Source organism: Odocoileus virginianus, chromosome 6 (genome assembly GCF_023699985.2).
Source record: "Odocoileus virginianus isolate 20LAN1187 ecotype Illinois chromosome 6, Ovbor_1.2, whole genome shotgun sequence".
Classification (NCBI taxonomy): domain Eukaryota; kingdom Metazoa; phylum Chordata; class Mammalia; order Artiodactyla; family Cervidae; genus Odocoileus; species Odocoileus virginianus.
In genome coordinates this window covers 23,605,325-23,625,671 of record NC_069679.1, presented here as the reverse complement: position 1 = coordinate 23,625,671, position 20,347 = coordinate 23,605,325, and the positions used below count along the sequence as shown (strand labels likewise).

General features: G+C 42.0%; 1 protein-coding gene across 1 annotated transcript in view; it reads right to left on the bottom strand.

Annotated features, from left to right (window-relative positions):
- The window catches only part of SPRED1 (sprouty related EVH1 domain containing 1), a 112,858-nt gene extending 111,051 nt beyond the window's left edge, over positions 1 to 1,807 (bottom strand). The window contains exon 1 of the mRNA XM_070468982.1: positions 1,724 to 1,807. Within this exon, the coding sequence (XP_070325083.1) occupies positions 1,724 to 1,755 (32 nt within the window). The 5' untranslated portion in view covers positions 1,756 to 1,807. The remainder of the gene's footprint in view (positions 1 to 1,723) is intronic.
- Between the last annotated feature and the right edge of the window lie 18,540 nt (positions 1,808 to 20,347).

The window sequence follows — 20,347 nt, the reverse complement described above, 5'->3', positions numbered from 1 at the left end:
GTTATCAGCAAAAAGTACCGTCATTCTGTTCACGGGTTTTAGCAGCTTTTCTCCTAACTAAGCGTTATCTGAGATACGTCTTGATCTCTCTCAAAGTAGGTCTAATCTGCGGAAGGCTGTGAGACAGTGTACAGCACTGTGAATGGCCAGCCAGGTATTTTATGAATGGAGGCGATCACGTGATCCCAGCACCTCCCCGAACTGATATTTCCCACATAACTGTGTCAACATTCTGAGAACAGGGGTAGTTGTTTGTGTGGGCGTATATTTTTGAATTTAACCTATAACTTCGATTGCTCCTTACTTTCTGACCTCAAAACTTTACATGAAGACTGGCAGTTGAGCTTCCAATTTCTTCCTGGGAAATCCTTTCAAGATGTCCAAGGTGATGGATGTTTAATTATTTTTTTATGAATGAAAAGTGTGCTATGCAAATGAGGGCGATTCACAAAAAGAGAGAGAACATGGCGGCCACTTCTGCTTCTAGACTGCACTGACACTGCAGCAATCCACCTTCTCCCACACCCCGCTCGTCAGAGGAGCCTGTGGTGGGGCGGGGGGTGGGGGTGGAGGGTGGACGCTGCTCGGCATTTCTCAAGCTATTTTATGTTAAACAAGCCTAGGCTTCGGACTTGAAAGCTCTCAGAAAGGTCTGACTCGAGGAATGCTCTTTACTTAAAGGAATGCGTCCTAGGACTAGTCCTAACTCACTTTAACTCTTTCCAACCCTCCGAAGATAAACAAAACTTGGAATTTAATAACAAGAAAACGGACACTAATATTCGCATGGAATTAAGTTCCGTCTCAACAGAAAACTGTTGCAGCCTCATTATTCCTCCAGGCAGCTATTATGTTACAGCAAAATATTTAAAAGGCAAAGTATTTTGCTTGGAAAACATAACGACAGCCCAAATAAACAAAAACTTAAGCTGAGATGCTCTGCAAGTTAATGAATGAAGTCATCAACATGTTCAACAATGTAAACACTGTTAAATCGACGTGAACGGTGTGTTTCAATGTAGCTGAAAGATAAAATTTAGCTTTCAAAATTTTCTTATGCTCCTCATAAAGATAAGTCCAGCGTTCGCAAAGCAAAATAGAATAGTTCAACATCGCCCACACTCCAGGTGTCCCCAAAGCTACAGAAATTATAAAAATGCTTCCCTAGCTCCATTTTTTACAAAAATTTTACAGGTCATAAGTTTAAAAAGGGTGAGGGGCGGGGGGAGGCTTAATCGGTATTTAAGAAACACTGACTCATCGAATTAAGATTCAAGTGCAGTTTGATGCAGGAGGTGCTCCCACACATTAGTTTCCAAGTGAAACAGCTATAAAGGAGGCAAAATGGATATTTAAGGTGTGTTGATTGGTGTGCTAAAGTGAAAAAGGACAGGCCAGAGGTCTTCCAGGCACTGGGTGGGATAATTGCTACCCCTCCTCCATCCATCCATATTATTCCATCTCATGGACAAACAATTGCCATCCCAGCCCAAATTCAATACCTTCTCCCAGAAGAAAGCAACTACATGCTGGGGGTGGGGGTCCGGGGGTCCTGCCATTAAATAAAATGGTTAAAGAAATCAAATGTTTTCTCCAGAACAAGATGCACTCAAACTCTCCACGGTTGCAAGCACCCAACTCCCCGAGGAGGTCTGGGGAGGTGTCGAGGAAAAATGGGGGGGGGGGGGGGGGGCTTAGTAATCAAGATCAGTGAGGTGCTTACTCGTTGTCAGAAGTCGCCGTCTCCTCGCTCATCTTTCCCTCACCGCGATCCGATCTGGAGATGGAGGAGCAACAGCAGGCAGAGGAGCAGCAGCAGCACTGAGGGGCAGGAGGCAGCGGCGGCCGGGGGGGCGCGGGGGCAGCGGCTCAGGGGCCTCACCATGGTGGATGCCTCACCCGGAACGGTGCCCCCCCAGCCGGGAACCCCGGCCACCCCCGCAGGGGGGTGGCGGCGACAACCTCCACCGTGGCGACCCCAGCCTCTTCCCCCGCCTCAGCGTCCAGCCAAAGGATCCGAGGAGGCCGGGGAGGGTGGGAGCCAAGCAAAAAAGGAAGGGGGGCTGCGAAGGTTGACTGGAGACCGGTTCCTCGGGCCACTGGTGGAGCGCGGCGGGGTCCGGCCAGCAAGGAGCAGGCAGGCGGGCTGAGAACCCAGGAGCAAAGGCGGCGCTTCCCTCAGGGATGCGGCGAGGAGGAAGCAAGGATCCGCTTGGTGGGGGCCGGCGGGGGGGTGCCGAGCCCAAGCTCCGGGCGGCGGCGACGCGGTCCTGCCGGAGCCCACCCCACCATCTCCCGCCTCGCCGCCGGCTGCCCGCTCAGCCCCGGGCGGCGACCGGGCCGGTCCTTCCGAACGAGCAGAAGCGGGCGAGGGGCCTCACGGCGGCGGATTCCTCCAGACACGCTCCGGCCAGGACGACTCCAGAAGGGGGAGGAGGGGGCGGCGGGGCGCGTGTGAGGCAGGGGCGGGCGAACGTATCGTCCTCACCCGGGTCGGAGAAGAGCAGCACGCTCGAGGGGCAGGGTCCCGAGAAGAGGCGGGAGAGTGAGGAGACCGGCCGCGGGTCCCCCACCAGACGGTGCCCACCAGCAGCTCCGCGGGCCAGCTCCTCACGCTCGCCAGAGGGGAGCCGCGAGGGGGGCGGCGGAAGCGCTCACGCCGCCCGCTCCTTCCGCCGCCGCCGCTGCCCGAACCGGGGGCGCCCGCGGGAGAAGGAGGCGAAGTAGTCCCTGGCGATTTCTGCAGGCCGCCGGCTTCCCGGAGGGCCAGAGCGGGCACGGGGCGGGGTTGCCGCGCGGAGTGCCCGGACTGAGAGGGCGTGTAGGTAGGAGGACTAAAGGCTGCGACCTCCGGACGAATCACTGCAACTGGAAGTCGTGTGCAGCATAGCAAGTTTCAGGAAAGTAGTTCCCTCCTCCCTTCATTTCCCAAATCGTTGTCGAGCCTCCGAGCGGGGAGAGGAGGAGGGAGGCGGAGGGATACGCAGGCACCGTGCTCGTGTGCGTGCGCGCGCTCCAAACTCTTGGCACGCCGCGAAAGGGGGCGGGGGTGGGAGCTGCACGGGGAGCCGCTCCGGAGGTTGCATTGTTGCGGCGCGCTGCTCCCCGTTACTTGCTTTCGAATAGCCTGGTGGTTTGAACAGAAAAGCTAGAGTGACAGTGTGCTCCGGGAGGAGACTGGAGGCCGCTCTGTTCTGCTCTATGTTTGTGTGTGTGTGTGTGTGTGTGTGTGTGTGTGTTTTCCTTGCAAAGAATGGAACTGGCAGGAGTTCATCTTTAGTTGGTGGGGGTTGGAGAGAGGGACTGTACAAAGAGAGCTCCGCCTGCTGTCCCTCTGGTTGCACTGCTGCGGTCTCCGAGCTGCATGCCCGGAGTGTGTGTGCATAAGAGAGAAACAGCGAGAAGAGAAAGAGTTTTAATATCTTGGATTCTTACTGCGCAAGGGGTATGCTGCGCGGGGCATTCATCTCTGAAAGCTAGACTGGTTGTTAATGGAGAACGACTCCCATTGAAGCCCTGGGTAGGCGTGTTACAAGAATCTGGCGCAGCCAGAAGCACAGGAAATAACTCCCGCTGCGAGTGAGGTTGCATAACTATAGCGCAGAAGATGCCTCTGTGGCACGCACGAACTGCTTAAACGGAGGCGGAACGATTATTCAATAGGCAGCTGTCACGTTTGCATTGTTAGAGGACAGTGTGTGCATTCAGTTCAAAAGGTTTTTGCACAGAAACCTGCTGGGGTTGCGGGCTGGAGTCGAGGTCTGCGGGACCGGAGGACGCCGAGTTCCTGTCTCTGCAAATTCTATTATCCCTCCTCTACCTAGAAAGCCAGCCTATACATGATCCGGCCTGGGGGACTGAGTCCCAAGTTTCTGACGCATCTCCCTAGGTATTAGTCCAGCTGTGTACGCAGTGCTTGTCTGTCATTCTGAGGTTTGTGCAACCTGAGAACGGAGGTCGCTGCTCTTGCCACCTTGCAGGGTAGGACAGTTCCTGAGGAAGAAGAAAGTGGGAGAACTCCTCAACAAACCAGTGCTGCTTGTGCTATCTCCAGAAAGTGTCAGCGGTCGCTGTTCTCAGGAGCCCCACACTAGCATACTAACAGTGTTTTGGACGTTGTTATTTTAGTGACAAAGTCGTGTCCGACTCTGCGACCCCATGGGCTGGAATCCACCAGACTCCTCTGTCCATGGGATTTCCCAGGCAAGAATACTGGAGTGGGTTGCCGTTTCCTTCTCCAGGGGATCTTCGTGACTCAGGGGTGGAATCCCAATCTCCTGTCGTGGCAGGCGGGCGCTTTACTGCGAGCCACCAGCGAAGCCTGTTTGGACATAGTAGGTGTTTAGTAAACGTTTGGGGAATAAAGGAGTTTAGTCAGTCTGCCCAGAAAACTACCCTACTGATTTCTACGGTTTCTTTATGTAACTCTTGCTTCCAGCCTCAAAGCAGAATTGCCCTTTCTCAGAGCGGGGAAGGGGCTGTGTTGATTACAGGGAGAGATAAGGAGATCCTGCATAGTCAGAGGTTACCTCCTTTACCGCTGAACCTGCGTTTTTGGTCTTGTTTCTGCAGGGAACTTGTAACTGCGGGTATTGGTACTACCCCGCTCTCCTTCCAGCGCTACTGCTCACCACTTTGGCAGCTCTGATTTGAATCAAGTCCCATCAGTTTTAATTTGTGTTCTAAACAGTTTGTGTCCCAGGCAAGTTCCTTAAACTCTGTGCCTCTGTCAATCCGGCTAATAGTATCTAACTCTTAGAGTAGCTGTACCGATTAATGAGGCGATAATATACAGAAAGCACTTAGAACAGACCTAGAACTCAGTAAGTTTCACTCTTACCATGAGTTTGTAAAACAAAGATAATAAACTCCATGACAAGGTGGTAGCAGTTGCTCTGAAAGTTCAATGTAAAGTGTTCAGTAACCAGTTGATTCCTTTAACAAAAAACCATCGGTTTTCTTCCATGTACCACGCTTGCTCAACACATGACCTGGTCCCTAATAAACCATCAATAAATCATAGCTCTTGGGGTTATTATGGGTGAGTACAAGAAAAGTTGGGTCACTTGCAAAGGCCTCCTTTTCTTTTGAAGAAGATTTGTATCTGTTTGAGGTTCAAGTGCATCAGGCAATGTATCAATTACAGGTTTTGAGAAAAGATATGTAAACCATGTTGGCTGTCATGTGCAAGGCACTGTGCTGGCCACTTATACACATGCTCCTTACCTAAGGGGCAAGATATGATCAACAGCTTGAATTAATGCTTTCCAAATTGTTCTCAATCACATAACTAAGACACAGTCACCAATCTGGTCACTGCTTTTAGAGTTTCCCAGGTCTTTCTCAGGACACTTCAGTGGAGACTGATGATTATAAAGAATTGGTGTTGTGGTCATGCTTTTTACATCCTTATATTTCAGAAATATGTACAGATGAAATGACGTGATATCTGAGATTGGCTTCAGGATAAGCCAGTGGGGTCAGGAGTGGAGAGCCATATTCAGGGGTTTAAATGAAACAAGATTGGTTACTCGGTATTATTTTGTATATTTGAAAGTTTCCATAATAAAACGTTTTTTAAGTACACTGCAAGCACTGCTTTAATGCAGATTCCTAGGCCCCACTTCAGTGATTGTGATCAGCAGTGGGACAGAGAAATCTGCTTTTTCAGAAGCATACCAGGTGCCTGGTCCTTCTTAGCTCTTCACTGTCTTCTCCCGCTTTCCTTGCAAGTCCTTGTGTCACCCCATCTCTGAACACATCGCTTGCTGAGACTTCATTGCAGCAGAACACAAAAAAAGGGTAGTCCAAGGTATATCACAGGCTGAAGCATATATTGATCAAGGCTGGAGGGCTGGTGCAGCAGGGAAGGTGGATCCAATAAGACTTGACAAGCCACATGAGAAGATAGATGTAGACCACAGTTTCACCTAAGTCCCAACTCCATTCAGATGGTATAGCTTCCAGAGAACACTAGCCAAGAAGGATTCTATGGCCAAGTCAGGGGTCAGCAGGGCAGGGGACACATGTTTGCTCGGCTGTGTTTCCTCCGGTGGATCTTTGGAAAGAGGCCAGTAACAATAGCTGGTGCTCACAGGTGGCTCTCAGGACTATTAGCCACAGCCACTTACCCTGTTGTGTGTATGTGTGCTAAGGCCCTCAGTTGTGCTCGACTCTTTGTGACCAGAGATGATTAATTGTTGAGAGCATCCATGAACCAACAGCACAGTTGCCACCTAGTTGCCAGTATAGAGCATCATCAAAGTACAAGTGGGTTCTGGATTCCATGCCGGTGTCAGACCAGGGTTCACAAGCTCAGGAAAAGGGTCTGTGGAGGCATGGAGGCACTGATAGATGGCAGGTAGCACTCCAATGCTTTCTCCGTCTTTCCAGACCACTTGATCCATAGTGATTATCTTTCTCATGTACTCAGATTTTGTTTTCACAAATTCTCTTTTTTTTTCCTTTGCTGTTTTATACTTGTATTGATAACCACCGCCCCTTTCCTAATCAACTTTTGTGACTTCATGTTTATTTTAAAGGCTTGAAGGCAGAGGCTGCATTTCATGTTTTGGGGCATTCTCTTTAGCACTGACTTTCAGTAATGGAGGCTTGTCAGATATCATGCAAGGGCCTTATGCATGTATAAAAATGAAGCTGTATTGACTGACACTGCAATGGAAATCAGGAGCCCCTTCTGGCTTCCTACTGTGACTTCAACACTTCTGCACTTCAGCATTTCACACACTGTCCCTTGCACTAATAAGCTCTCAGCAGGTACTTGTATTCTTGGAAAGCCAAAAGGAGACAGCCATGCCAACATTTGAAGTTCTAACAGTACATAAAATATATGTACACATTTCCATTTCTAAAATTACTCTTAACATTACTTCCTAGCAGATGTTATTAAACTTTTGTATTTTAAAACTGTAGTTAATATGTACCTAGATCAAAGGGAACTCTTTCTTCATGCTGTACTTTGTTTAATGAATAATTTTTTCTTTAAGTGTAACCAGTCTCTTGGCTAATGAGCTTGGCCTCTCAGTGGAATTACTAAATGGTAACCATGTTTCTAAATAGTTTCCTTGCCTCTGGCATGAGTCTGTTTCTCCATCACTAGGGTTTCCATGTTCTTCCAAACTAATACAAAGTATAAAGAATAAGTATGCTATTTTATTTTTCTCCCAAAGGACTGCAATTGTTGGTCTGGTAGTATCCGGTAAGTGTGAAATCAGTTTACATGTAATGCTATAACTGCCTTTTACAGGAAGTTTCCACGAGATTACAAGCAGTACAAGGGAAATGAGCAGTCTGTGATTTCCTTTCTTTTCAGTATAATCTTAGCAGGGAGGATGCTTACCAGGCCCCATGCTACTAAATAAAGCACTCCTCCCTTAAACCATCATTCTCCCAAATGGCTTTGGAATGCTCATTCCTTGAAGGTTATATCCCATTTCAACAAAAATGAAAGATTGAAATATCCGTTACATAACATTTCCAAGGCCACGTGCATGCTATACAAGTTCAATACAACAAAAGAAATCTGGGCAGTTCCTTGAATTCTGTTTTAAATATGGCATATCACTTCCCTTTTAGTGAGTAATAAATAATTAGCCATTGCATAGAATTTTAAAACTTACAAGGCCCTTCAGGAAGTTACTTTCCTAACACTCTTATCCACTAGGCATTTTACCAACTCCAATTTACAGAGAGAATTAGTACTGAAGATTAGCAAGGTTAGGTGGCTTGCCAAAGGCCATACACTGGTGAGAATGTAGCTAGAGGTGAAACTCAAATTTTCTCCTTTGAAAGCCTGTGTGTGTGTGTGTGTCTTTGTGTCTGTGTATTATGTTATTATAAAACATAATATATTAGATCAATGTTATATTATTATCAAAGAAAGGGTCCTTGGTGGAATATTCTTTCTATTTCAAGTTAGCATTACTATAGATGATGACTTGGTAGGAGAACTCTGCTTTTGATAAAAGGAGGATTGAATTCCCTAGCTGTTCTCAGCTGTGTTCTGTGGGTGTCAGGCACATGTATTCCTTTATACTATCAGTGCTCTGAATGTGATCTGAACACTTCTGGGGTCTCTTTTGCAGATTGGTAGCTAATTCTAGAGCCTTGATAGGAAAACTACTTCCATCTGAAGGCAAAATCTGATTGTCTTTTGGTGATGCCAGCAGCTTTAATGATTATGGAAGCTACTAGATACTTTGAGTCAGTGATGCCATCCAACCATCTCATCCCCTGTCATCCCCTTCTCACTCAAGGGACACAGGTTTGGGCAAACTCTGGGATACAGTGAAGGACAGGGAAGCGTGGCATGCTGCAGTCCGTGGAATCGCAAAGAATCAGATATGACTGAGTGAACAACAGCTTCTAGCCACCTGTGGCTGTTTCAGTTTAAATTAATGAAATTCAGTAAGATTAAAAATTTACTTCTCAGTTATACTAGCTTTATTTCAAGTGCTCAGTAGCCACAGATGGTTAGTGGCTACCATATTGGACAGTTCAGATATAGAACATTTCTTTCATCACAGGAAGTTCTTTGGGGGCACTTGAACATGAAGATGTGTAGCTGTAAACAACACAGTTATCTTCTTAATAAGGTAGACATTTAACAATAATTACGTTCTCAAATGTTATCTTTGGTTTGAACTGGGGCACTGTATTCCCTCTTTTGATCTTAAATATGTTTTCATTGCCCTCAACTAAGGGTTAAAGGGAGGATAATTCATAATTAAAGTCTTTGATAAACCCACTGAAGCTCTCTATATTGGGAAGCACTAATTCATTGATTTGTTTCTTTTTTAAAAAATGTTTTAAATGCCCTTATTTAATACCAGATAAATCCTTGCCACTCAAAGCTGCATAGATCCACTTGGGAACTCATTAGAAATGTAGACTCTTGGGCTCCACCCCAGCCCTGCTGAATTCTAATCTGCATTTTAACAAGATCCCCCAGTATTCACCTGCACACTGAAGCTTAAGTCCTGCTATAGATTTCTTGCTAAAAATGGTCCTTCCTAACCTTGAATAGATCTGTTGTTTTTCAGACTTTTATATAAAAGTCAAATATTCCCCCCATTATTTCCAACCCATTTACCTGGTCCCCCAAAGAGGATTTTTGTTCTTGATTCCTTTTAGCCTCTTCCTTCTGGTCTAGGATTTAGACCACTCAGCACCTTATCTCTGTTTCTCTCTGGATTAAGCCTACCATGAACTCTGAGCTCCTTGCAGTGCTGGGACTCTGTGATAGAGGATTATGCCCTTGAGAGCTACTCTTTTCCTTCTGCATCCTTGTTTCCCTCTTCTCTCAAATCTTCCTATTTTCCTAAAAAAATTCTTTTTTTTCAACTCTAAGCTGAAGTTTCCCTTCTCTTCTCACTCTGCAACATTGCACTTTAATTGGAATTTGTCACACTTTACTAGGCATGTGTGAACCCTGGTAGTTTTACACAACCCACTCAGGGAGTCTTCAAACTTTGTAATTTGTCCTAACTTTTGCTTGCTCTACTATAATGTAAGAACAAACTTAAGATCCTATGTTTACATATAACATTGGCCCTTCCAGCCCCCAACCTGTGTTGGCAATGTGCCTCCGTGTGTGTGTGTGTGTGTGTGTGTGTGTATAATAGATAGTTTACTAGTTATGATTCATAGACTATAGAAGGTTAGGTGATAGTGACAGAAGGAAAGCTATAGATGACATGTCAGTATTAGAGGGAAAAGATAGTATTTTTATTATCTGCTTTGTATAATATCTTCTGTTATCTAAATACTTCCTTTTGGTTTTCCATGTCTTCCTAGATATATCTGAGGATTTTGGAGAGCAATAAAAAGGTCATTGCAATGGTCTACATAAGAAAAATTAGGGTACTGGTCAGGGGCTAGAGAGAAGAGAATGGATACAAATATTGGGTTGGCCAAAAAGTTCATTGGGGTTTTCCCATAATGGCATTCAAAAACCCTAATGAATATTTTAGCCCAACCCGATACCTGTAAGTAACAGAATATTCAGGACTACTTTAGGTTCTGGGAGTGAATCTTCCCTCCCCCCCACCATAAACTTGCATTCTAACTAGGGAGACATGGAAAATCAAAAGGAAGCATCTAGAAAATACAAAATGTTATATGAGAAAATGTCATGGCAGGTAATAAAAATAATTGCTGTTGTTTACCTCTTATGACATTAGCCTTATTAGCATCCACAAATTTGTCCATTTTGGAATCCTATGATAATACCTTTAGTATCTTTGATTAAAAAAAATGCTGTGTTTAGAAGTCATTAGAAAACTTCGGTTTTCAGTGATATCTGCCCAGTCCTTAAATCACTAGAGAGAGATGCTTTCATTCTCCATAAGATTTAAAATCCTAAAAAGACACTGACTTTCACTCATACTAGAGAATGCCACCCTCAGCTCTAATGCTGCTTATCAGGAAGCCCTAAAACACTTCACACCCTTTTTATCTCATGGGTCTTAGCCAATCTTTGTTTATTTCAAGTTTCCTTCCTTTGTTGGATCATCCCAGTCTTCCTTCTGGGTGCCCTGCCAAGCTGTGCCAAGTACTTTGAACAGTCTCTCTTTACTAGCTTATTGTCCTGGTTTATTTTAAGTATATCCCCTGATAGTTTTCATAGAGCTTTTTAGAATTGATTTGGTAAAATAAAATTGTTTTCTACAACCCTACATTATTTGATCTAGTCTACATCAAAGAAATATAGTTATTGTAGATAGTCCCATGACATTATTGTTAACTCTGTATATCTGTTTAATATCTGTATTTAGTTATCCATCACTTTCAAGTTTGTATGAAACCTCAATATTCATATGTATCAAATTACTTTTGTATAATAACTTATAATGTGAGCTGTCTGATAGGTGTTTATCAAATATTTTACATGGTGTTAGTAATTTATTACTCCAAAAGGACAACTTTTAATTTATATTTTAAATTTTTATCTCTGGAACTCCTGTTCAGTCAAATGTACAAATGACATTAGAGGTTGTGTCAAGGTTTCATTCAAATTCACAAATTCTATTTATATATAATTCTAGTTTCTTTTATACTTTTCATATATATACATGTCAAATTTCCTTGGCAATCACTTGAAATGTAACTCATTTAATTCTAACAATAATCATTTCTTGATTTTTTTATTCTTTTTCATCGCCTTCACTTCTGATATTGATCTTCTTTGATAAAACCAAAAGTACTCAGTAAGGGATAGAGAGAGACACTTCAGAAAACCTGTCATCAAAATTCATTACAGAGTGGTGTTAAGTCCACCTCTTAAAAAAAAAAAAATCCATCTTTGATAAGTGCACAAAAGATATCTATATTAGAGGTATTAATTAATTGATCAACTAATTTATATGCCAGGCAAAGTAGTAGAGATGAAATTAAAGCAGTCCTTGACTTCAGAGAATTCACGTCTGGTGAAGATAAGATGTAAGCTGGTAAATCACCATGGGAAGTGCTGTAATGTTATGAACAAAGTGCCACAGGAACAACTGCTTTTGCTTTACTTAAGATAGAGGATTCACAGTAGGTGAGTATTTAGGGAGAAAAAAATCAGTTTTCTCCTTTTGTGTAGGGAAAAGCAATTCTTCCCTTCTGTGTTTCTCTTCTATGTGTCTCTCTTACTTTTACACAGAACACTTCACTTTTGATGTAGTGGTTTTCCCCCCACACAAATGATACAAGCTTTGCGTCCTACAATTTAACTCAGTTCTGCCACCATCTGCCTGAAGGTAGCATCAGATTTCACAGGTGAAGGCCTCAGCCCCACAAGACTTCCCCCTCAACTTCATGTGCCAGTTGCAAGCCCAAGTAATAGCCTATAGATGGGAGATTCCAAAGGGCTCCTCATCAGGTTTAATTTACTAGAGCAGCTCTCTGAATTAAAGGAAATATTTACTCATACCAGTTTATCATGGGCTTCCCTGGTGGCTCAGATTGTAAAGAATCCGTCCGCAATGCAGGAGATGCAAGAGAAGTGGGTGTGATCCCTGGGTCACAAGATCCCCTGGAGAAGGAAATGGTTACCCACTCCAGTATTCTTGCCTGGAGAATTCCATGGACAGAGGAGCCTGGCAGGCTGCAGTCCATGGGATTGCAAAGAGTCACACATGACTGAGCTACTAAGCCCACCAGGCTCCCATCCGTGGGATTCTCCAGGCAAGAACACTGGAGTGGGCTGCCATGTCCTTCTCCAGTGCATGAAAGTGAAAAGTGAAAGTGAAGTCCTCAGTCGTGTCTGACTCTTCACGACCCCATGGACTATAGCCTACCTGGCTCCTCTGTCCATGGGATTTCCCAGGCAAGAGTACTGGAGTGGGTTGCCATTACCTTCCCTGACTAAGCACAACAGATTATTATAAAAAGATATCATAAAGGATACAGAAGAATATCTGGATAGAAGGGATATGTAGGGCAAGTTATAGGGAAAGGGGTGGAGATTCCATGTGTTCACCAAACCAGAAACTCTCTGAACTCTCTACTATTGGGATTTTATGGAGATTTTCTCACATAGGCATGATCAATATTGAAGTCAGTTTCTCCCTTCCTCCCCTCTCCAGAAGACAGAGGATGGGGCCAAAAACTCCAAGCTTCTAATCATGACTTATCCCTGATTCAGGAGCTATCCAGGAACCTGCCCAGAGTCACCTTATTAGAATAAAAGATGCTCCCAGAACTTTTATCACGTAGGAATTTACAAGAATTTTAGGAGGTCTGTGTGAGGGACAGGGGCCAAAGACAAATGCTAGAACAAGAGATCATTCTAGGGTTCTTAGCATTTAGGAAATTACAAGGGTTTTAGAGCTCTGTGCCAGGAACCAAGGGCAGAGACCAATATATATCTAATCTATGTAGATCTGTCTATCTATCTATCTATCCATCTATCGTGTTTTTTCCCTATTTATGTCACATTGAGTTACTATAAAACATTATTTTGAAACATAAGCAAGAACAATGAAATGAAAAACCGTTCTTAAAAATGTCTTTACACATGTTCAAGGAGAGCATGAAACGGAAAAAACATGCGAATGTTTTTTATTTGTAAAATTTCTACCTTCAAAGGGACAGTTGGAGCTAAGAGACTTGATACATGTTTAGTTCTTTTTTTACATTTTATATGACAGCAAGGTCAGTGCTGAAGATGAAGCCCCCAGAGGGTAAAGCTCTTACAGTCACTCCCCAGATTTCAGCCTATTTAAATATTTTACCCATTTTCACTGATACCTACCTTCACTTTCCCTGGAGCATGTTTGTTTGATACCACCCCGTGACCTAATGGGTATTTATGTAGCTGGCTTGTTTGTTTTCAATGATGTTTTCTGGCAGTTATTTAGTGTTTAGGCCCTTTTGGTTTATTTCAGCAATCTACTAATTAGTACCTACATACTCCGAGAAAATGATCTTTTACATAATGTACTTTGTTTTGATTCCCAACTCAAGAACTGTCTGTGTCTGCTTTTTGTGTACACAGCACACAAAAATGCCCAAGGCCGCTTCTCATAGTTTTCGCTGAGCCTTCCATTTTTCTCATCTTTTTCTGAATGCATGCAATAACTCTATCCTGACATTTTTTGTTGTATTTATTGTGTTCCAAAAAAATGTTCTTAGATTCCTGCTATATATCATGTTAAGACAAAGGGGGCTTTACTTTCTAAGATTTCTTTTATCTTCTCAAAATGTCTAGTATTGTACCCTCAACAGTGTTGACAGAAGTTACTCACTGCCTCTTCAGAATTTGAAGGGAGCTTCCCTGGTGGCTCAGAGGTTAAAGCATCTGCCTGCAATGTGGGAGACCTGGGTTCGATCCCTGGGTTGGGAAGATCCCCTGGAGAAGGAAATGGCAACCCATTCCAGTATTCTTGCCTGGAGAATCCCATGGATGGAGGACCTGGTGGGCTACAGTCCACGGGGTCACAAAGAGTCAGACACGACTGAGCGACTTCACTCACGTGAAGCTGGGTGATCATGCACCAAGTGCAATTCAGAGCTGTGAATTTAAAAGGTACAAAACAATATCAAAATGAAAAAATCTTAAGATTTAACCAACTACCTCAAGTTACATATGTCAGAGTTGAAAGTTTATATAGACTTTTCCATATATCATCACAGTAATCCTCAAGTGCAAAGACAAAATACTAAACTATCTTTTCTGGTTCAGTTTTAAATTAATTAAAACAAGTGCTCTTGTAAAAACGTAGAACTCTAAGTAGTACAAAAGTAAAAGTGAGGATTCCAATCCCACTTACCTAAAGCTGACCACGATTGACAGTTTAGAATAAATAATTTCAGATCCTTTTCTATGTATTTATTGACATATAATAAAGCAGGTTTTACATATTATTCTACTTCCTTTTTAACATGTCAAGTATATTTTCAGCATTAAGAGTTCATTCCTATAAATGGTTATATGTTATTTTATAATGTGAGTGTACTATAATTTGGGCTTTTCTGGTGGCTCAGTTGATAAAAAATCTACCTGCAATGCAGAAGACCTGGGTTTTATCCCTGGGTCAGGAAGATCCCGACAGAGAAGGGAATGGCTACCCACTCCAGTATTTTTACCTGTGAAATCACATGTACCAAGGAGCCTGGCCGGGTACAGTCCATGGGGTCTTGAAGAGTTGGACACAACTGAGTGACTAACACTTTCACACTATAGTTTGTCTGTTTCTCTCTATAAATGGATATCAGTCATAAATTGTTTGCAGATTTTGATTTTTCTCTTAGAAGCAATCCTTTAATAAACACCCTATATCTTTGAGCTTAAAAGTGAAGATTTCTCTTGGATTTATATTAGCGAAATTATGAGGTCAAAGAGAATAAACATTTTAAATAATGAAAGATAATACCAAATTGTCCTCCAAAAACTGTTACATTAAAAAAATTTTTTTTTACTTTTTATTTTATATTGTAGTATAGCCAATTAACAATGTTATGATAGTTTCAGGTAGACAGCAAAGGGACTCAGTCATACATGTATGCATTTTCCCCCAAACTCCTTTCCCTTCTAGGCTGCCACATAACATTGAGCAGAGTTTCCCTGTGCTATTCACTAGGATCTAATTGGTTATCTATTTTAAATATAGCAGTGTTTACATGTTGGTCCCAGGCTCCCTAACACAGTTCCATTTTTTTAATCAATTATTTTCTCACCAATAGTGTATGAGAGTACCCTTTTCTCTATACCCTCACTCAAAATGTTGTTTTTTTTTTTTCCCCAAGTATTGAATTTGTTACAGTATTGCTTCTGTTGTTTATGTTCTGGTTTTGGGCCAGGAGACAAGTGGGATCTTAGCTACCCAAACAGGGATGGAACCCACAGCCCCTGCACTGGAAGTCCCAACCACTGGACCATCAGGGAGGTCCCTCAAAATGTTTATTAACAATCTCTTTTAGTTTTTATCAGTCTAGTACACCCAACATGTTATCTTATTGCTGTTTTGTTTTGTACTTCCCTAATCATAAGGTTTAATTTTATTCATGTTTCTTCTTCAGTGACTTTCCTAGTCCAGCTGTTTCTCATTAATTTCTATGTGCCTCAATTTCCTTAGCTGTTCCCCTTAGGTGAATATTGTTGTGAATTAACTGTTATGAAAATCCTCATTTATTAAACATTATTTTGAATGGGTCATTGTCTTTTCTAAGAAAAATAGATTTAAAAAAATAGAAGTACAGCTGACTCTTGAACAACACTGGGGTTAGGGACTCCAACCCATACAGCAGATAGTCTGCTTATAACTTCACAGTCAGTTCTCATATTGAAAGTTCCACATTCACAGATTCAATCAACCTGATTGTGTGGTACTGTAGTATTTCTTATTGAAAAAAATCCATTTATATGTGGACCGACACAGTGCAAACCTGTGGTGTTCAAGATTCAAATAAGGCTTTTCAAATTTTTCTTTCCTGCATTTGATATTCTATTTTTAATTATGTACTTTTACAACTTGCTTTATCTCCACTCACAACAAGGCCGTATACGCTGTATTTTGACTAGCAATAACAATACATATACTTCAAGGAGAACTACATATGTTCTATTACTGTAAAATGCATTTCTGTCCATAGTGTTCCCTTAGCACAGTTTCCCCAGCCAAAGATATTAAATAAAACTAGCATTATTTCAAAAGGTATTATGAAACAGATACCTAACTTTCTCCTCTATTGTTGTTCAGTCACTAAATTGTGTGTGACCAGGCTCCTCTATTCTCCACTAACTATTGGAGTTTGCTCAAATTCACGTCCACTGAGTCAGTGATACTATTTAACCATCTCATCCTCTAAATCTTAGAGAAATGCAAATCAAAACCACAACGAGATATCATCTCACATCCATCAGAATGGGTGTGTGCATGCTCACTCACTCGTGTCTTATTCTTTGCAACCCTATGGATTGTAGCCTGCAGGCTCCTCTGTTCATGGGATTTTCCAGGTGAGAATACTGAAGTGGGTTGCCATTTCCTCCTCCAGGGGAACTTTCTGACTCAGGGATTGAACCCACATCTCCTGCTTGATAGGTGGATTCTTTACCACTGAGCTACCTGGGAAGCTTTCCATCATAATGGCCATCATCAAAAAGTCTACAAATAGTAAACACTGAAGAGGGTGTGGAGAAAAGGGAACCGTCCTACAGTGTTAGTGGGAATGTAAGTTGATGCAGCCACTATGGAAAGCAGTATGGAAGTTCCTTAAAAAACTAAAAATAGAGCTATCATCTGACCCAGCAATCCCACTCTTGGGCATATACCCAGAAAAGATGAAAACTCTAATTCAAAAAGATACATGCACCCCATTGTTCGTAGAAGCATTATTTATAATAGTCAGGACATAGAAACAATCCAGGTGCTCATCAACAGGCATTTGGCTTAAGGAGTGATAAATATATATAGGATATGTATGTGTATATAGGTATATATATAGGATATGTATGTGTATGATATATACATACAATGGAATACTATTCATCGATATAAAGGAAGGAAGTTTTGCCATTTGCTGCAACATGGTGATTCTCAATAATCTCAGCTACCACAGACGCCCATGTTTTCATGTCTGCGCTGGTTAAACTGTTTCCTGTCAAAGTATCATGTTCCCGACTGGCTACATTGCAGACTTCATAGTCCTTAAAATCTTCAACTTTTAGAAAGGAAAGAGCTATTAGAACATACTTGGATATAATTTCTCATCTCAGTAGATGATTTAATGGCTACATGTCTCATTTAATTTTTTAAAATACAGAATTTAATGTGAGAAGTCTAAGACATCTAATCACATAAAGGACAAGAATGCACTGGGCCTCAGGGTCATGGATTTAAAAGTTGTTTTTGTCATTCTGCTCTACCTCTGTATCTGATTCTTTTTCCGGTCTATTGGCTATTTCTACCACTCAGATCGAACTGAGGAAAGTGGCTGCAAACCAGTTGCAAGTTTGTGTACTCTCAATTTTATCAGTTTCAGCCACCAGAAGGAGGCTGACATTAATTTTTTGGTTCCAGTTCTGAAATCCCTTGAGAAAAAAACTCATATTTACCCACATGGACCAGTCAACCTTATCCACGGGCTGCGCTGGAGTTTATGAATTTGGTGACCTGCAGTGAGGTCCCACTGTAACCAGAGAGTTGATGGAGTTGAAGAGGGTGCTTGGCAGAAGAAAGCCTCTGTATCTACCATGAAATACTTTAGTCTATATCCTTCATGTAGTAGATGATGAGAATGAAGCTCAGAGAAGTGAGTGGATCAAGGCTAATAAGAGAGCTCAAAGCAGATTCCTGGTCTCCTTAGTGCTAAGTTGTGTCAATGGACATTTATGGAGCATTCTGTATGAGCCGGATGGGCTGCTTTCAATGGTCAGATGGTTACAACAGTGAACAGCCAAGGAAGCCCTTGCCCTTCCTCAGCTGCTTCTTACATCAAACAGGTGGTCTTCTGATCACCTTCTTCTAAACAGCTTACTTTTGGGTTTTTTTGTTTTTTTTTTTAAATCACTGCTCCTAATCTTCCTGATTGAAAACTCCAGAAAATAACCCTTTCTTTCTGCCTCTTCATTGCTTTCTCACACACCATTTGATTCCGGTATTAGCTTTTCTAAAATCCACACAGAGTGATTGCTCTGAGACACACCCAGTCATAAGATACACATTTAATATACAGCAGGCTTTTGAAGGAGTAGATGTTTTCATCATAGAGCAGGCACATTGTAAGTAGAGAGGAAAAAATAAACACTTCTAGCTAGTAGTTGCGATCCTCTATTAACTACTTTTCCTCAAAGGAGGAACTTTTAAATGGACAATTGCAAATTCCTTGAGAAATTTTGGGAATGCCAAGCGGGAAAGAATATAAAGGAATTGACAGTACATTGAGTCTTGGTTTATAGTCAGACAACACACTTTTCATCTGCCAGCTCTGTGAACTTCAGAAGTTCCTTAACTTCTCTGTGCCTTAATTTTCTAACTTATAAGAATGGGGACTAGATCATCTCGATTGAAATTATTTATTATTTCTATTGTTGGCGTATTCTTAAAAAGATTAGAGAAGCCAATGAAAAAGAAAATCCTTTCCAGTTTCAAAATCCTACACTTCGACAATGGCAAGTGACTTCCCTCTGCTTTGCAAAGGTGAAACAGTGCTTACATTTTACCGTTTGTACATAGATCCCAAATGATCTAATTTATGTTAATTAAATCAACCAAATTTCTTTGAGAACAAGATGACTTTGTCTCCCAGTGCTCCCAGGGTTGCTGCTGTGATTTTAAAAATACCTCTTTAGGTAGCCAAAATATCTCTCACTGGCCTTGCATGGGAAAATGCCAGCCCTCCAAATGCTTTCGTTTGCCCCTTTCCACGTTAGAAGGCTAAGATGTGGTATGACTATGTAATTCATATCACAGAATTCTCCACACACTTCATTCCATGAAAATTAAGAGAGCAATGGAGAGAAAAACATTTCATTTTTGTTCACTGGATGTCTCCAGTATGCCTACCTGATTCTTTTTTTTAGACGGGCTTTAATGTCTTCATTACCTGTACACATAGGTCAGTACATATTTTTTGGTCTCCTATCAGAACATTTTCATATTAAATTGTATTTTTTAAAAAAGATCTTGGATCCATCACTTCCACACTGCCTTCTGTTCCCTTGACTACCGGAGATGGCTGTGCCTTGATGGGCCCTGGAAGGGACAGCCTGTGAGATGTGCCAGTTCCCAGAAACGGCATACAGCCTCTGTGGCCGGATCAGGACAGCCGTTCCTGGAAGCAGCCACTCAGGATGCTACTTTTAGCAACAATAGCAGCTAAGATATGATGGACGAGTCAGAACATTGTGCTGCATCTTTCTAAGTCTCTTCAATGAGCCACTGTTTGTGGGTGCTGATAGCTGAATACTAGTTTTCATGAAACATAACTGTCAGTGTTTTCCCCCTCAAAAGCAGCCACAGAGCAAACCTTCTGGAGTGGCATCTTGGCAATGGGCATCAAAAACCTTTAAAATATATGACACTTATCTGAATAATTCTGCCTCTTAAGAATTTGTCCTAAGGAAATAAGTGTGTAGGATAGTGGCTGATACCTAGGAAACTTGCAATAAATGTTAGCTGTTACTATAAAGAAAAGTTATAACAGCACAGTTTGTAGGGATGGAAACTTAAATTAAACCTAGATGCACAAGACAAGGAGATTGATGAAATAAATAGTATCACGTCGAGATAATACACTACAGTGTGTGTAGTTGCTAAGTTGTGTCCGACTCTTTGTGACCCCATGGACACATGGAGCCTGCCAGGCTCCCCGTCTATGGCATTCTCCAGGCAAGAATACTGGAGTGGGTTGCCATTTCCTCCTCCAGAATATATACTACTAGCAGTCTTTAAAAAGTATGCTAGTGGTTTCCAAATTTTGCTGTGCATCAGAATTGCCCAAGGAACATGTTAAAAACAGTTTCCCAGACCCCATCCAAACTATTCTAAAACTGGAAAAGTCAGTAGGTAAGACAGTAGTTAGGCTTCATATGAACTCAGTGTATTTTATGGAAGGAATATTATTTTTTCTTAAAGCTTTATTTTTTGTATCAGAGACTTGGAAATGTATTTGATCTGTTGCACAAACAATTCATCTGTTTCAAAAGGACCCATTTAAACCCTTCAGGTCACTGAAAACAGACCTGACTTGAAGCTACATCTCATTCACTGAACTTTTCTTTAAATGAACATCATTATAAAATGTCTTTTCTCCAATTCATGCAATCCTTTTTCTAGATAGATAGATAGATAGATAGATAGATAGATATCTGTTTGATAAACAAATAACACTTTGCTTCAAG